Raw genomic sequence first — 17,422 nt, 5'->3', positions numbered from 1 at the left:
TGAATGTAAATGATGGTATGTGTAACATTCTAAAAAAAGGATCAAATTTAAGAGCTTTGTGAATTTTCCGCTCAGGGTGGTTGGATCCCTGGTTAAGGCAATGTTTAGAAAAGCAGAAGCAGCTGAGTTTTGGCTGGCATTTTTTTTCCTTGGTCTTCTAAATCATTAGATATTGTAAAGGCCAGTGTGAGAAATATTACAAATGTTTGAGTGGGTGTTGATTCACATCTGAGCTTTAAATTCACATTCAGGCAAGTCCATAAAGCAAGTCCACACTCAAATGAACAATGATCATTTGTTTAGATTTGTGCTCCATCAAATGCACACAGCACCAAACTAATTTATCCTTTTAATTGTCCTGGGGAAGATTCTCCATCATCCAGGTCATAGTCATTCCAAAAATAGAAAAGGACTTTGTTTCCAAGTTTGAAGACATTTTGCTTCCAATCCAAGAAGCTTTTTCAGTTCAAAATGTCAGGAATAGCGTTGGGTTTGAGGTTTTTATACAGTAGAGCAACAAAGCCTTGTTTTTGTTTGAAACAAGGGGCTTTTGACTTGCAATCCCTACCCGCTATCATCGCAGCCCCAGCCCCGTACAACAAGAGAGCGGAGGACCTCACCTACTCAGCCAGGCCAACAATTCCCTTTAACAACCCCCCTTTTCATACACTTAGACGGGTATGGGGCATTGCAGGCTAACAAAAGAAGCCAAATGTCCCCCATTCCAAAAGGGTGGGCCCCTTCATCCGTTTCAATTTGCATGTTTTTTAAAACAAAAACAAGGCTTTGTTGGGCTACTATATAAAACCTCAAACTCAACTCTATTCCTGACAGTTTTTATTGAAAAAGCTTTTTCAATTTTTTTCAATTTTTTTTTTTTTGGAATATCCTTTAATTATACTTGTTTTTTATTCCAACAAAGAGGAGGGATATTTATGAACTAAAGAATACTTTCTAAACTATGGCAGGTTAAAGAATACATGTTGAAAATCCAAGCAGATGTAGATTGAATATAACAAAATATGATCCAATATGAGCTCAGTGTTTGATGTGTTAAGGTATTTCTCACAATCAATAGTTGTAAATGACACCAGCAGAAGGCCGTGCTCTAAGAAACTGTGGTGTGAACCATAACTGTGTGAGAAGAAAGAGTTAACTGCATAAAGGGGAAAGATAAACACATTACTGTTTCACTAGCTGCAGTGAGTAACATAATGAACTCCTAATCGTTGCTGAGGGTGTAATTCATCTATGAAATCAGCTGCAAATTGAGATGAGGAAAATCAGTTTCTGATCTATCTCATGTGGGGGTTTAGAAGGAGGGATATTGAGCAGAGTGTCTCAAAACGTTAGGAGTAACACATTCCTGTCTGCATTGATATTCTGTCAGGGAAAACCTTCGCTTTGGCTCCATCATGTAACTATGCGGCTGCCAAGCGGCTCGCAAGTCAAAGCAGATGAATGTATCTGTATTCTGCTCAGCTGTAGCCCTGATCAGCAGTGACTAACACAGAAGGTCAGAATGTCATCCTCTCAATCAACTCTAACTGCACACTATGTCAACTGCTTTGTTGAGAGCAGTTGTCAAAAGATGGAAAGTGTTTACCCCCCAACTCCACCCCTTTTCGCCACATTTTCTTTTTTCCCCAGGTTCTCATCATCCTTCTTCTCCACCCCCATATTCCTGTCTGCCTTTTCAGATGAAAGAAATAATACTTTATGCTAAGCCCTGTGTCAAAGTGCTAGACTAATAGCACCTCAGGTGCTTCAAATGTTGGTAGTTGACATCTGCTCCACCTCCTCCTTCACATACCTCCTTCTCGTCCTCCAGAATCATGTGTGGAGTGTTGCACAGGTCAGAGCAGTGCACAGCCATAATCCATGTAGACTCTACAGTGTTTGTAGTAACTGATTACATTTACTCAGTTACATGTACTTGAGTAACTTTTTGAAAAGAAAAATATACTTTTAGGAGTAGTTTTACAGCACTGGTCTACTACTGGTCTACTACTCCATCCATTGTCAGTAACCTCACTTAAAGGTATAGAGAACAATCTTTTATTTACGGGTGGATCATCTAAATAAGTGGTCAACTTAATTGTCAATCATTCTGGTGATATGTTTTCTTAAGGGCATCCTCCGTGCTTGCCCCATTAGCTATCTTTCTCTGTGCATGAGCACTTTCAGGCATATATCTGTGGTGAGCTACAGTTTCAGACTCTCATTGAAGCTCACCTTCCTCACTGCGGTTCTTTGAAAATGACTGAGGGTCTAAGATAAAAGGTGTCTACAAAGTGTATGAGAATAAAATAAAGGTCTCAGAAGAGGCAGATATATCTCGGAATGCTTTGTGCAGTGAGCTCTCCTCGCAAAGCATTATGGGATCTGTTGTCACAGTGGCCCGCTGTCGGGTAGCAACAGCGGTGACTAATAACAAAGATGGAGCAGGCACCGCGCAGTAAAGGAGGAGTTACAGGAAGAATGAAGCAAAAAGCACTGATCATCTGTCTGAATGGTCAGTTAACTGAGTTCGTTATAAAGTCCATTATATAGTCCCCGCTCTACATAGTCATTGACAGTTTTCTGTGTTAGAGCAGATGTTTGTATGTAAGCATGTATGAGCTATGAGAACAGCAACTTTTAAATAGATAATGCATGAGGAGAAATGGACTCGTGCATTCTCTGTCACACGCATTTTTTTTAAAGTAGAGAGGACGGGTCTTGTAAAAAAATTCATGAAAATCCTCCACAATACCTTTAATGAAAACAAGTTTGTTTAAAACAAAGAGACTCACTTTCCAACTTAAAGCTTATTGGTTAAAAGCTATTTTCCATCTGCTGAGTCTAGCATGTGATTTGGAGGTTGACTGAAAATACAGTAAACAGTATACTGTAGTACAACCTATTCTAACATACTGTAACTATTGATTTCTTTAAGTTTTATAACTTAGCAAAAATGTTTTGAAATGGTGCTTATTCCATCTAGATTTTATTGTGTAATTACTGTATATTATATGTTTGTTTTTATATTTTCTTGCATCATATTTTGTTCAATTATACATAATGCTGTAAAATATAAAATCGGATGTTAAGGTCATGGTTATTTAGCAACTCAGTTACTCAGTGCTTGAGAAGCGTTTTTACCGAACACTTTTTTACTCTTACTTAAGTAACTACTTAAAAGGCAAGTTTTTACTTTTACTTGTGATAAAATATGTTGAAATAGTGCTACTCTTACTTGATTAAAACTTCTGGGTAACCTCTACATGAAACTTGTATGGTTTCCGAGTGGATAAGTGGGTTTTCTCAAGGTAATCCAGTTTTTTTCTACAGTCTAAAGAATAATAATAAGGTTATTTGAATCTTTAAATAGGCCTTAGATATGAATGTGTGTAAGTGATTGACTAGTAACCTGTCCAGGATGTTCCCCACCTGTTGCCCAGTAAGTGCTGGAAACAGCCACTAGCACCATTTTGCAAAAAAACTGTAGGAATATACACTTGATGAATTGAACAGTGCTTTATTAGATTGTATAGCTTGACTATTGTTGTATAGCTTATCTTTGTTTTTAGGCTCCAATGTCCTCTATCCAACCCCTGAGACTCATAGAAAACAGCTGCAATAATATTAAAATGTAATAAAGTTGAAATCCTATTTATTAATTATGCAACCTCTAAAGAAATTTACTTAAAACGCATGAATAAATATGGTCAAGTCAAAAACACTCATTCCCTAGTAAGATATTGATTTAAAGTAATCCCCTAATTTTACACTTTTGTTCTTAGTCCTTAAGTCAGAATTGAAGCTGAAAATCAAAGTAATGAGATACGTACCTCCAACCCAAAGAATACTTGGACTTCACCATCAAAGATTAATGTTAACATAACAATTGAAAAATCAAATTAAATCTAAATTTGTATTTGTCAAAAATGCTTTTTTGAAAACATATATGCATTTCAAACCTTTCAGATTTAAATTTGTAAACAGTTTACAAACATTTTTATTATTTCCTTCAATTTCACATTCCTTTTCTGTTCCCAATAAAATACATTCAATTCTGCAGCAGTTATTTGAAAAAAACGTGAAAAGGTCTGAAGGGTGTCGATGTTCTTGCAAGGCACTATAAATGTGTCTGTTTTTATCTTGCTTTTCTGCCTGCTAGGATGAAAAAATAAGTGCTGAAAGAAACCTAAAGAAAATATGTAAAATAATTCAGGGAGAGATACAAAGAGAAGGTTGGTGACAGAGTAAGAGAGAGCACAACAAAAAGAAATGACTCACCTTCTCAGCTGACTGGGCTGTGCCAAAGAAAATTGGGATGAAGGCCAGCCATACTATGCAAGTAGTGTACATAGTGAATCCAATAGGTTTGGCTTCATTGAAGTCCTCTGGTACATCTCTTGTCTTGATAGCATAGATGGTGCAGGTCACCATCAGCAGGATGCTATAACCCAATGAGCAGATAATTTGCAGGTCTGTGATGTCGCACTTCAGAACTCCTCGAGCCAGCATGGGGTTTATCGTTTTTTGCTCGTCGTAGTCAACAATTGTGTTTGGTGGGTCAACGGCAAACCACACAAGCACCCCTAGAAGCTGGACAGAGATGAGGCTGGAGGTGATGGCGATCTGTGAGGTGGGGCTAATGAAGCGAGGGGCTGTGACCGTCTGCTTGCCCTGCTCAAAGATCCGATAGATCCGGTTCGTCTTGGTGAGGAGGGCCGCGTAACTGATGCACATGCCGAGGCCCAGAAAGATCCTCCTGAAGGCGCATACGGCTATGTCAGGCTTGGCGATCATGAGGAAGGTGATGATGTAACAGAGAAAGATGCCAGTTAGCAGCACGTAGCTCAGTTCTCTGCCAGATGCCCGCACTATAGGGGTGTCATTGTAACGCACAAATGTTGCCATTACAAAGATGGTGGCAATGATACCGAGCATGGCAAGAAAGACGGGGATTACTGCCCAAGGAGAGTGCCACTCCAGCTTTATGATGGGGATGTGCTGGCATGCCGTTCTGTTGGAATTGGGCCTCATGTTGTACGCACATAATCTACAGGAAGTCTCATCATACTGGTATTGGTAGCCGTCACATAGCTCACAGATCCAGCAGCATGGCATGCCCTTCACTTTCTTCTTTCTCTCACCAGTTTTGCAAGGCAGACTGCACACAGAGATGGGCACCTCCTGCTCCCCATCTGGCCACTGAAGCTCTTCCAGCTGGGAGAGATGTGACACAGGAAGATGAGTTAGTGACTGTGAGAGATGTAAGAAATTACAAAAAAAAACTTTCAGGACACACAGCATCGATATGCAGCTCAAATGCATCACATTTACCTCCCACAGCTGAGAGAAAGGATTAATACAGTACAAGATCGTTCCTGCCAATTTATTCAGGGGATTGCCTTTTCTAATACTTGAAAGTAATTGAAATCACCATAGCAACAGAGAATACCTTTGTTCAGTGAAGTAAAAATAAATGTGAAATGCAAAAGACATTAGGTTTTAATACAAGACCCGGTGAGGTATGAAATACGTGACAAGGAGAAAGAATGGGATTCAGTTTTGTAAAATACAGCCGTTCGACTATGCTGACCCATTTCTATTTATAATCTTGTCAAGAAAAGTGCAGTGCACCCTAGCACCTAGGCACTGTCAAAAAGTCTTAAATACAAACGTCTTGAGGTGCTTTATGATTTAAGCTCATACTATAGTTTGAACATGTAAGTCAAACTGAAAAAAAATCACAGAGAGGTGGATTTACATATTTTGTTAGGTTTTAAAAAATTCATACCACTCTGAGCATATCTTTTGATTTATTTTGAAAGTGCTCTGAACTTTGGCTTTAAAAGCAGAATAAGATGAAAGCTTCTCCAACTTAGCTTCACAGCATATCAGAACATTAAGAGAATGAAAAAAGTCAAACATCAACAGTTAGACATATGATACTACAATAAATAGCTTGATCTCCTGCACTGAGAAGACCTGTTTACATTTGACATCAGAATGCTTCTTGTGACCCCTAGATTCATTTAAACTCTGTTTAAATGTGATAAAAATACCTAGAATACCGCGAAACAGCCATAATTCTCAGTACTGTGGTACAAGTACCCTCAGTGGTACTTGGGCTGCCTTTAGTTGTACTTGATGTCTGGTATCAGTTCAATTTATGAAAGCAAATACTATGAAAAAAAAGCTGAAAAGCAGCAACAGCCAAAAAAAGCTAACAGCACATTCATTGTTTAAAATGAATGAGGAAAGAGTGCTACAGGACATCTATGGTATATCTAAACACTATGAGATGATTGAACTAAAGGAAGTTTTGCAGTACTGTTTGTGAAAGTTATAATGAGAAATGATTCATCTGTTCATCAGTTTTCTCTGGCTGTAGGTAAGAGTTAAGGTGTAAAAATCCTGCTGACATGGCGTGACTGGAACTTTTTTATGTACTGATGTGGTACTCATGCTGCAATTCATTATTTTTTTTATCAGTGCTCACCTCAATTGAGGATCATTCTGAATAAAGCAATGAATAAATAAATAAAAACTTTTTTCAACATGTGCAGAACCATCTTTATAAACACTTAAGATATGAAATAGAACACATAAAGTAAAACTATCCTAATAATTCTATATGGAAGCCATGTAGGCTGACTGTCATAATTAAAAACATATGGCTGTAGTCCTGCATTAATGGGACTAGAAGAAAATAAATGCTTATCCTACTCTCAATAATTCAATAATTCTATATCAGTGCTTTTATATAGAGATACTACTCCATTTAAAAATCAGGTTTCGGGACAGATAATACAGGCTTTTGCCAAACTAAAAACAACTTTCTCTCTATACTATATGATTAAATGCTAAATGTTTGCAACTAATATATATCAGAGCTATCCGTGCCATTGCTTTAATGAGATACAAAACATCAGTTCTAATAAATAGTTAAAACCTAAATAGGTTCTATATGTGATGCAGCCATACTGGAGACTCCCAGAGGGAATATCTGACTTTTTAATGTACCGATGTTGTTTTTAAAACTGGAATCAAGGATAATCTAATTTCAGAGTATAAACAGGACATAGTAAATCTAAATTTGACAAAATAGAGGGCAAATTTGTTCAAAATTAAGTCATGTCCATCTGTACAAAGTCCATCTGTTTCTTCTTGAAAGATTTTTACAACCACATATAAATTGGGATTAAGGGTGTAGAATCTATAATCATCTGCTTTGGTCAGGAAGTTGTGCGTAAGCATTTTGTGTATTTCTGTCACATTTTTGAACCTATTCTCTTAAAATACTAATCTGTCTAGGTTGCACTCCGCCTTTTGCCCATAGACTGCTGGAGATAAGCACCAGCTCCCAGTAACCCTGATGAACAAGCAGTAGTGGATGGAGGGATGGATGGATGGATGGATGGATGCATAGATGGATGAAGGGATAAAACATTTTAAACAACAAAAATAAACAACTTTTCAACATTTAAATAAAGGTAGCATAAAAACAGCAATTTAGGGAAAAGCTTGATTGACTCTAAGAGTTTCAAATCTGCCTGAAAATAATTGATTCAGCTTCTCTGCACTTAGGATGTCAGAATTTAAGAAGACTCTAAAATCCTTGCTGCCCATCAGCATTTAATAAATGAATAAAAAAAGTGGCAGGTTGGTGTTTAGAAACTGTGTTAAGTGTTTTAAGTGCACTGCCCTTTTTTTTTGTTAGGAGTATGTTTGTATAAAAACTAAAATGCCAATAGATAGTTGGAATAAAACCAAATAGATCAAAAAGTACAAGTGTAGCATCGTTTAGCCAAGTTTTAGATATATGATTCATTTAAACAGTGTGGTGGGAAAAAATCGATCTCCTATGAATTCGCTTATACATATATGGATTTATTAGTGCTGAGTTTCATTCATTCAAGCCTCAGAGCTGCAATGCCACAAAGTGTCTAATTGAGAGATGTTTTTTAACTTATTAGGGAGAGTTTAGGATAAAAAGATAATATTCCCACAAAAAGCCAGACAGTTTCTCAGGGATTATTAATTCATAACATTATGTGTTATTTCCAAACTGTCTGTCCTCATTTTGGTAAAGATATGTGGAGACCTACAGAGCCTTTCTGCAGGGTTAATTAGTGAGAGAGAAACACTGTCTAGGCAGAACAGGCCTGAACATTATACGGTGAGGGCGGCTGATGTCTTGTTCTCTTTTTACTTTGCATAATAAAATAAAATGCCAACCAAGTGAAATCCATCGATCTCTGATTATTTAACTGGACTGTATAGCTGAATGCCTTTTTTCCCCCACAACAACACTTAAACTGTAAAAATGACAGGCTACTGTATGTCCAAAGTTATAGAAACTTTTGTGCCCCTAAAAACTCTCTCTCTATTTTTCTTTGCACATAATAAGTTCAAATGCAAACCTCATGAAGACCTAAAGATATGTAAATTAGAACAGCATCATCTTTTGTATTTTGTTTACTAGTAATCTGCTGCACCAAATACTGGCATGCCATCCGTAACGAGTAGTGGGGCAGTGTTTTCAGTAATAAATTATGATTTATGCTGAAGAATTCCAACTCCTCTCTTTAAAAAACCCAACAACTAAAAAACAAAACAAACAAACAAAAAATCTAATCATAATGTATTTAAGTTCATACTCCATAATATATGCAGCTCAATGTCCCAGTGATACTGTAGATAAAATTGTGTTTTTTGTACCTTCAAGTAGAATATACTAATTCTACATCTTCCTTTAAAAGATTAATTATCTGATTTCCCTAGCTAGACCTATAACATATATTAAGAAATTAATTTAAATTGAAATCTGTTTTTTCCCATACAAAATGAGCTGAGAGCAAACCTTATTAACACTGACTTCTAAAGCTTTAAGAACTTTTTTTGCAAATTTGGTTTTAACTTCAAACTCAGCATGAAAAATACTTTGTTTAGTGTGGAGTTATAAATTGACTCATGGTGGATAATAGGAAGACATTACTTGCAGATTAAAACAGCAAATTAGTTTTGTTATCTGCTACAAATTAATTGACGAAGCAGCTCGAAAGTGTTCCAAATGGAGAAGTAGGATCTGTATTTTAACAAAAGGAGACAAAAACTCTAACCATTATGTGGTTTGAGTAAGATAATCCAGCTTCAAGTGTTCGACTACAGTTAGCTGACTAATTTTTAGAGTGATTTTAGCTACAAAGGAAGTAACATACAACAGGTCTCCTTATCTCTCACTTTTTAATTTAATTTGATTTAAGCAATGCAAAAACACAGCATGATATTATTTCTCATCTATGACTTGTTCACCTCTAAAATATTTATTGGGGAAATTAACAGACAAAACGAAGACAGTCACTATAAAATGAAACATATTTCCAGCTAGGTGACAGAATGCCTCCTCCATATGTGCCCAATGATTACCGTTACTGACATCACCTATGTACTGTAGCACTCACATCTGCAGCGTGTTTGTGATGTGTGTCTGTGTGACGAATGTGTTATTCCTGAGCTGTCAAGATAGATTATCAGCTGTCATTTATCAGAGGCTATGAAGGTGCCATTTGTTATGTGGACAATGAATGGTGGTGTGTAGGAAAGCCTCCTGAACGCACACAATGTGGAAACAGTAATGAGACCAGCAGCTCAGTTGCCAAGGAGACAGGAAACAAGGTTTTATTTGACATCTTGAACCCTGGAGTTTTCTTTTGAGTTTTGCTTTAGTTATTAATTTTACAAATAATTGGAGCTTCTGTGAGCAGAAAAACATGAATACCCTGACCTCTGAGCCCATAATTCAATGATTGTTTCTATTGCTGGAGACATGTTTCAATTAGATATGTAGCTACATGTGCTTATTTACATGATAATACATTGTCCAACCAACCACAAACAGATATAAGGTTATGGGATGATTTTGGATTGGTTGTTTCCCTTTATGAATAAAGCTATCATTAAAGATGTTGTTCTTGTTTTTATCTATTATTAGAGTCTTATATAGACTCTTTATTATTAATCTGATTATCAGAGATATTTAAGTATAGCAAAAAAGGCAAAAAACAGTCGCTATTGATGTATTCTTCTGAGATAACAAGTTACACTTATATATCTAAGAATTTTAACATAATTTACTCTGAAAAAATACAATTATTTATACAATACCCAAATAAATTATTTGAGATGGATTTTGTTGTTGTGATACCCTATCATGTTTTAACCTAAAAATTCCATTCCCTGCTCTAATTTGATATAAATATATACGGTACATATATATATATATATATATATATATATATATATATATATATATATATATATATATATATATATATATATATATATTTTTTTTTTTAATTGGTCAAACAAATTTACTCTTTAAGATTACATGGGATTGAAAACACTTTTTGGTCAAGGATGCAAACAATATTACAAATACAGTTTTATTTTTTTATATCATTGCTTAAGTTTCCAAATATTTTTTCTTAGCCTTGTAGTTTAATTCCATCTAACAGAATATTAATTAGAATTATAGAATCCATTTTCAGAGGCATGAAGCAGAGGAGATCTGTGCACCGTACTAGGTTTCAATTTCCAGCAGCAATATCTTCAGTAACTCTCCTGCCAAATAAATGAACATATATGGACTGACACCTAAGCTGAAAATGAGCCCTTTCATTTTCCTTCCACTCTTTGCTGTCAGTTTTTTGACAGAGGCAGTGTAAACATAATGAAACTTTCCTCTCACTGTTCTCCTACTTTCCGTGTCAATCCTTCCAATCAAGACCCTTCTGAGAAGGTCTCGGCCAAGCGTTCCTTTTCCTGGCCGAAGCGCGTCAGAACTTTTATATAACAGGCTATATGTAACCGGCTGAAATCCTTTTATCCCTTTCACACATTAATTTTGAAATGTTCAAGTTTCACATCATGCTTCTTTTCCCTCTCCCTTTTTTTTCTTAAAAGCTGTAGATAACATTAAAATTGAATTAGGTGTAGAAACATTTTCTTTTAAAGCTGGCTTCTGCAGGACTTTGCCTTTGGCAAATTCCAAGACACCATATGAACTACTGGAAAAGATTTCTGTTAATCTATCTGGATTCATACATGGCAAAAAACAAAAACAACCAAAAAAACATAGCTCCAAAAACTGTACGCTTATCAATTGGCTGGGTAAATTTTTAAGTCTATTGTCTCAAATGGTTATGTCATTCTCTCTTGTTGACTTACACATTTTCTGCATATAAGAACACACAGAGTGTGAAATGCAAAAAATATACATGTACTGTCACACAGGGGGCTTTACTTTTAGGAAAATATATAAAATACTATATGTGGTGCATGTGCAATATATACTGTAAGTATGTGTCCTGGTAAAATACAATGGTTAGTCAGCATACCCTGAGCTGAAGGGTGTCCGCCCACTGTCCCACCACCTTGTACTCTGGGCCAGAGGAGTTGGTCAACTGGAACTGGAACAGGTCATAGCGCCCTGGAGCATCGCCATTCTTGTTAAATACAACAGATGTGCTGGCGCTACCTGTGCAGGACAAGAGGGAGAATACAGCTATATAAATCAAATGAAAAAGAAAATCCGATTCAAAGGTGAGAAGGATACTGTACTTTTTTCCACAGGACAAAAACAAGATTCGTTGACATTTTTATTTAGATTACAAGGTGACCTAAAGAAACTGTTTCCTATAACTGCAGGACCTGCTTTTGAAACATTCATGAAAACAGATGAGAGGAGTTGCAGGCTAGTGTTCTATAAAAAAAAAAAAGATACATTTTCCTTTTTGTTTCTGCTGAACAATGACTTCTGAAAAACGTTTTCCTGTTCATAATATAGTTAAATCATTTCCGTAAGGTTTGCACATGCAATACATCAACTTCCCTAAGTTTTTGAGGATAAAAAAACAGCGTATAAAATCATAAAAATTAAACGCTTCATCTAAAAATATTTATATGGAAAAACACCCAAACACAGTGACACATAAGGGATTTAAATAAATCTAAATTACCAATAGTATAATAATTAGCATTACTAACAATTAGCATGGAATAGAAGTAACAAAATGAAGTCTATAAAATATCCACTTTAGATTGATATTTTAAAGTGTTATGGAACTTTATTTAATAACCAGCCTCTGCCTGTAAAATTGATAAAACATGAACTACAATATAATTTGTTTTAGCCAGTCTTTAGACTGGGAAAGACTGCAGAACATGTTGCTGGTCATGATAAATTTATGCAGAGCAACGAGATGATTTTTATATGATTTTAATATGAAGTTTAATTTGCTGTTATGCATTGTGGGGATAATGATAATGGATGAAAACATCACCAGAACTCGCTGTTTAAGAACTGCAGCAATTAAAACTTAATTTGTTTCAGGGTTGTTGTTTTTTTTATGTCTTTACTAGTAATGTCCTTGAAGTGTAGAAACTGTGTAAGATACTTACAACTGTATTTGTGACCAGCTATCTCAATTTGTGTGGTTTAAACCGTTTTTTCCCATCTCACCAACTGAGACAATTACCCACATTTATGTAAGGATTGCATGATAGACAACTTTTGATGTTTTTCATACACGACTGAAGGTATTGGTAAAAGCCCTTATATTAGCTGCTAGCTTTGCTGTCAGTTTACATAGAACTACATCAGTTTAGATGAGGATTCAAAAACTTCCTCTTGTATGAGGACAGATATCAGATATGACTGGGTTCTAACATGTATTTTAAAATGTATTACATTTCTCACTACACCACCGTATAAAGTAAATTTAAACCTCTTTTTTACGGCTTTGCATTTCAGTCTGGATTTTAGTCTCTGGTCACCAACAGGAGATATTGGGAGGGTAAGCAGGTCAGCCAAGGCATCATATGGTCCCCATCTGCTCATGGTGCGCACTGCCCTTTTCTTCAGCCAAGTCCAGAACATTTTTCTAATTAGTTTAAAGACGACTACGGATACCTGAAATGTAATCCATGTTAAAAAAAAAAAGGTTTAATTTCATTATTTGGAAACACAAACCTACCCAGTTGAGTCTGTCTTTGGCATGTGCTGATTATTCAAATGCTGTATTAAACCTTAATCACATGCCCGAGTGTGCATGTGATGTCATGCAATCTCAGATGTGTCGTTTACAAGAAGGTCAACCTTTCAGCAGACTGGTGTTGAATGGCATCAATGGAAATATGGTTAAACTGTATTTTATAATTAAGATCTGTTTTGCTGATAATGTCATTCTATCTTTTCCATACCACAGTGAAAATAAAAATAAAACTGTTCATCTATGCTCCACATACACATTCAAAATGGAAACACCATCTTTTAAGTAGGGCAGTATATTCTAATGACTCTTGGCATGGGAATTAGGTACTTTTAATAGCTCTGTCTATAAAAAAAAGTGTAGAGAATTGACTACAAGCATATGTCCAAAACACTTTGGGAACACGTTGTTTTTTTTGTTTTTTTTCTGGAACAGAGCGTTTGGCTTTCGGACAGAAGGTTAATGCACCTTGCCCTTCTTTTTAATATATTTTTTTTGCTCAAGGACATTTTACCACTGGATATTTAACACTCCTCTTAGACCTAAAGCCTAAAGCCACAAAAGGCAATGATAGTAAGGAGTTGTGGCAATTTCTAAAAGAAAATCAGATGCCAAACAAAATGTCACAACAAATTACCACTGCTCACAATTTGGGTGTCAGGTCCTTCACCCAAATTTGAATTGGTGACATCTTTTAAGTGCCTATTTCCATGTTTATTCAGAGCCACCAATCACATAGTATCTGCTGTTATGTAAGATGACAGCTTATTCTGTATGTTCTACATCAGCATTACAGTTACCGCACCATCTGACCCATTTACTTAAGGTGGAACACCAATTTACAAGTATCAATGTGTCAGCACAGAAAATTAATCTCGACTGAACTGGTGATACCAGCTCTGAAAGCTGTTGATATAAAAGCCAAGGTAAAACTCTCAGGGTGGCAGTCAACATCCTGTCATTTCAGCTTCAAGCATGTAGACAGAAGACTTGTTGACACGCTGTATAAAGATGTTGACAAAGTATTGACTTCTGTAAGGAAAAGCGGAGCCAAGGTTGCCATTCTTACTACTTTCCTCAGCAGAATTCTTCATTGAGCACAAATGCACTCCGTTACCCAGCTGAGCACCACGGTTGATTGGACACCAGGTGCTCCCCAGGTTTAGAGCAAATAATTAGGTTGTGTTTCTCTGTGTGCACATGTAAAAAAGACAGAAAAAAAATCTGTTTTGTATTAGCTGATTTTTTTTTAGAGGAACAAAATGCTCTTTACATACTTTCTAGCCAAAGCACTGTCTAAGATGAAAGATTTATGCATTTGAATGCGGCTGTGAACTAAGACATGACAAAAGTGCACTACTGCTGAGCTGTGCTAAGCAGCGTGGGTGGACCAGGGATCCACTGCTGTGTTTTTTCTCGCATCATTATTCTTTTCTCTTTTTTTTGTTTCTCTGCCTCTCACTCCTCAGCTCTGTGACTCCAGCACAGTGGGGAGATTAGCTAAGGAGGTTTATACTCCTTCGCTCTCAAACATACATTAGCAGCAGCACATACACATTATAATGCACATGGTTCCTGTCTAAATTCAATAATGACCACCAAGAGACGCTTGATGGAGCACCACCAGAGTAAAAAGGTTTGAGGGTTTAACATCAAGAAAGTGAGAGAGTTACAGAAAGCTTATTTTGGAAGAGGTGAAACAAAGTTGCCGTTGTGGCACCAGAGAAACCAGAGAAGTCCAGATGGTTACTGACACTGGGCAATTAACTCTAAATTCAATATATGAAACAGCACTTAGCTAAGGGCTCAAATAAAATATGGCCTCACATAGAAAACTGTTTGGTTCCATCTTAAAATAGGTCTTCTTACCTGTTGGAAATCTGTACTGCTGCCATAGCGACCATCCTACAGAAAACCAAGCAGCTCTTTGAGCTTTGGTTAGAGCTATTTGTCGTGTGTATCTGTATGATGTACTTTACACTTTAAGTAACTATTTTGCTTTGATCATATCATTCGTAAAAAAGAAATTTGGATAAAGATGTTGATAAATGTGGAGCAATGTATAAAACATACAGAGTGGGTGCTGATATATTGAAAGACGTTATTGGAGCATATAATTAGAGTCATGTATTTACAAGTTTTCTCATCTTCACTGTGCCTCAGTGTGTGTACTCCTGCCCTAATATATACCAGCCTGACACCGTAAATATGTAACCTGCTGGACCAGATGGTCTGCTACACAGAACCATCTGGGAAGTCGTCATTGGTGAGCATTTGGAAAGCTGGAAGCCACTTTGGAAAAAGAAACCAAAAAAATAAAAAAATAAAACTGACTGTAGCATCCATCACAGGCTGCACCAGTTTAACTGAGCCGGTTAGTCAAAGCAGACTGTTTTGGAAGCTGCTGGGAAAAGATTTATAACACAGAGAAAAGCCTCATTGTTGTACTTCTCTTGCACCGCATTCCTCAAAACTAGCATGATAAACCAGCTGCCACAAAATGTTTGGAAATTTGCATCAAATTACCATGCCATTAATAATCTGCAACTCATAAACATTGCATTATACAGTCATGGAAAAAGAATTACAAGCAAAACTTTATTTTCTCTAATTTTATGTCGTAAAGGTAAGTTCCTAAAGAAGACTATGAACACACACACAGACACACACACCCACACACACACAGACACCCACACTCACAACCAAATTAAAATGCAAACAAATTGCATTATATTTAGCTATATTCAGATCTACTCATGCAAGTGAATTGTTCTTTAACTTTTTTGGAATTATTTCAAATAATTCAATCCCATAGAAATGTATGTGTTGCCCGTTGAAAAGCACAATGAAGTGGCACAAACAAACAGAAAACGATTAGCCCACACTGAAAAATAAATACATACAGTATATTTTTCCATTAGACTGGTTTAAATATTTTTTGTCTACTATTTAAGCAGTGCTTTTTGAATAATAAAAAATAATCCTTGCCAGTATTTTTTTATCAATCAGAAAGTACAGATGGTTAAAAAAAAATGACTACACATATAAGATCCAATAATGTGCAAAGCCATTTATTAATCAATAGATATTTCATCAGACAATTGGACTTTTCTCACACTGTTGTTTGTTAACCTGTAGTTTATATGGTAATGGAAGGCATGATGCCAAGGAAAATAATCCTTCTTACACATTTAACAGTTTAGCGTACACAATTTAATCATCACATAACCAGCGTGCCTTTTCCAGATGTCGGAAAATGTTTTCCACGTGAGTGCACCAGCTTTCACACAAGATATATAAAGAAATAAACACAATTATGTGTCAAATATCTCAGCAATGAACCAAGATTAAGGTCACTCAATCTTATTTTACTCTATACACAATCTTTGATCACCTTAGACGCATAATTTTCGAAACTTGATTATTCAAGCTAATAATGATTTGATTACTTGTGGGGAACCATAAGGTTTATAAATGTTATTTCAACAAGTTCAACTCAGTAATTATGAAAAAAATATAAAATATTTGATAACATTGTAACATGATAAAATTAAGTATCTGTCATGATGCAACCAGACACTACGAATTCCATTGCATTTGTGAACTTGTGAACAAACTCAATTTAGACAGACATCACAGGACTAAAATCTAAATCTCCTTTATATGGTCATGTTAAGTTGCTCTAAATGAGTTATTAAATAAATAAATAAATAAATAAATTGTATACATGGCAAGATAGTAACTCTGAAAGAACCCTAACTGTGCCTTAAATATATATGAATATATGTGAATAATATATTCTCAGTCAAGTACAGTTTAGGCAACTGGATGTGAATTTTTCTAAAATACATTATACCTCTCATCTAAGAGGTTTCCTCAGTCCTTACTAGTGGTGGGGAGCACTGAGATTTATATACTGTAGCCTAGAGTATATTAATCTCACCCATAGTTATAACTGAGGAAACCTTTGACCCCCTAAAGCAGTGTTTCCCAACCTTTTTTGACTTGTGTACCCCTTTGTGCATTTTGTCATCCCATGAGTACTCCTCTCAGTCGAAAGTATTGATGATTGTCAAAAAGTGGAACGTACAATAGCTGATTATAAAACAAAAACTATTTTACTAAATCCTTTAACCTGATCAGTTAATTCATAGAGATTTTATTATTTCCATCTCAAATAAAAATAAATATAAGTATGTTGCCTGTAAGTTAGTAAGGAATCAAAATAAATACAAAATAAAATCATGTATAAACCTGCCTTTATAAAACTGGAGCTCCTCTGAGAAGTTCCTCTGTCCTCACATATAAGCTTGATTAATTAATCCCGGATCCCAGCCCTATGAGTCTATACATTATATATATATATATATATA

At 35.9% G+C, this 17,422-nt stretch overlaps 1 protein-coding gene across 1 annotated transcript in view; it reads right to left on the bottom strand.

The window, feature by feature from the left end:
- Window positions 1-17,422, bottom strand: part of LOC107090377 (metabotropic glutamate receptor 7-like) — a 70,726-nt gene that overhangs the window by 16,991 nt on the left and 36,313 nt on the right. Inside the window, exons 6-7 of the mRNA XM_015383710.1 lie at window positions 11,397-11,536; window positions 4,282-5,217 (exon numbers count right to left, since the gene is read on the bottom strand). Of these exons, the coding sequence (XP_015239196.1) occupies window positions 4,282-5,217; window positions 11,397-11,536 (1,076 nt within the window). The remainder of the gene's footprint in view (window positions 1-4,281; window positions 5,218-11,396; window positions 11,537-17,422) is intronic.

This window comes from Cyprinodon variegatus, unplaced genomic scaffold (assembly GCF_000732505.1).
Source record: "Cyprinodon variegatus isolate N-32 unplaced genomic scaffold, C_variegatus-1.0 Scaffold293, whole genome shotgun sequence".
Classification (NCBI taxonomy): domain Eukaryota; kingdom Metazoa; phylum Chordata; class Actinopteri; order Cyprinodontiformes; family Cyprinodontidae; genus Cyprinodon; species Cyprinodon variegatus.
The sequence above is the reverse complement of the archived record's forward strand: the minus strand, read 5'-3'. Positions and strand labels throughout refer to the sequence as shown.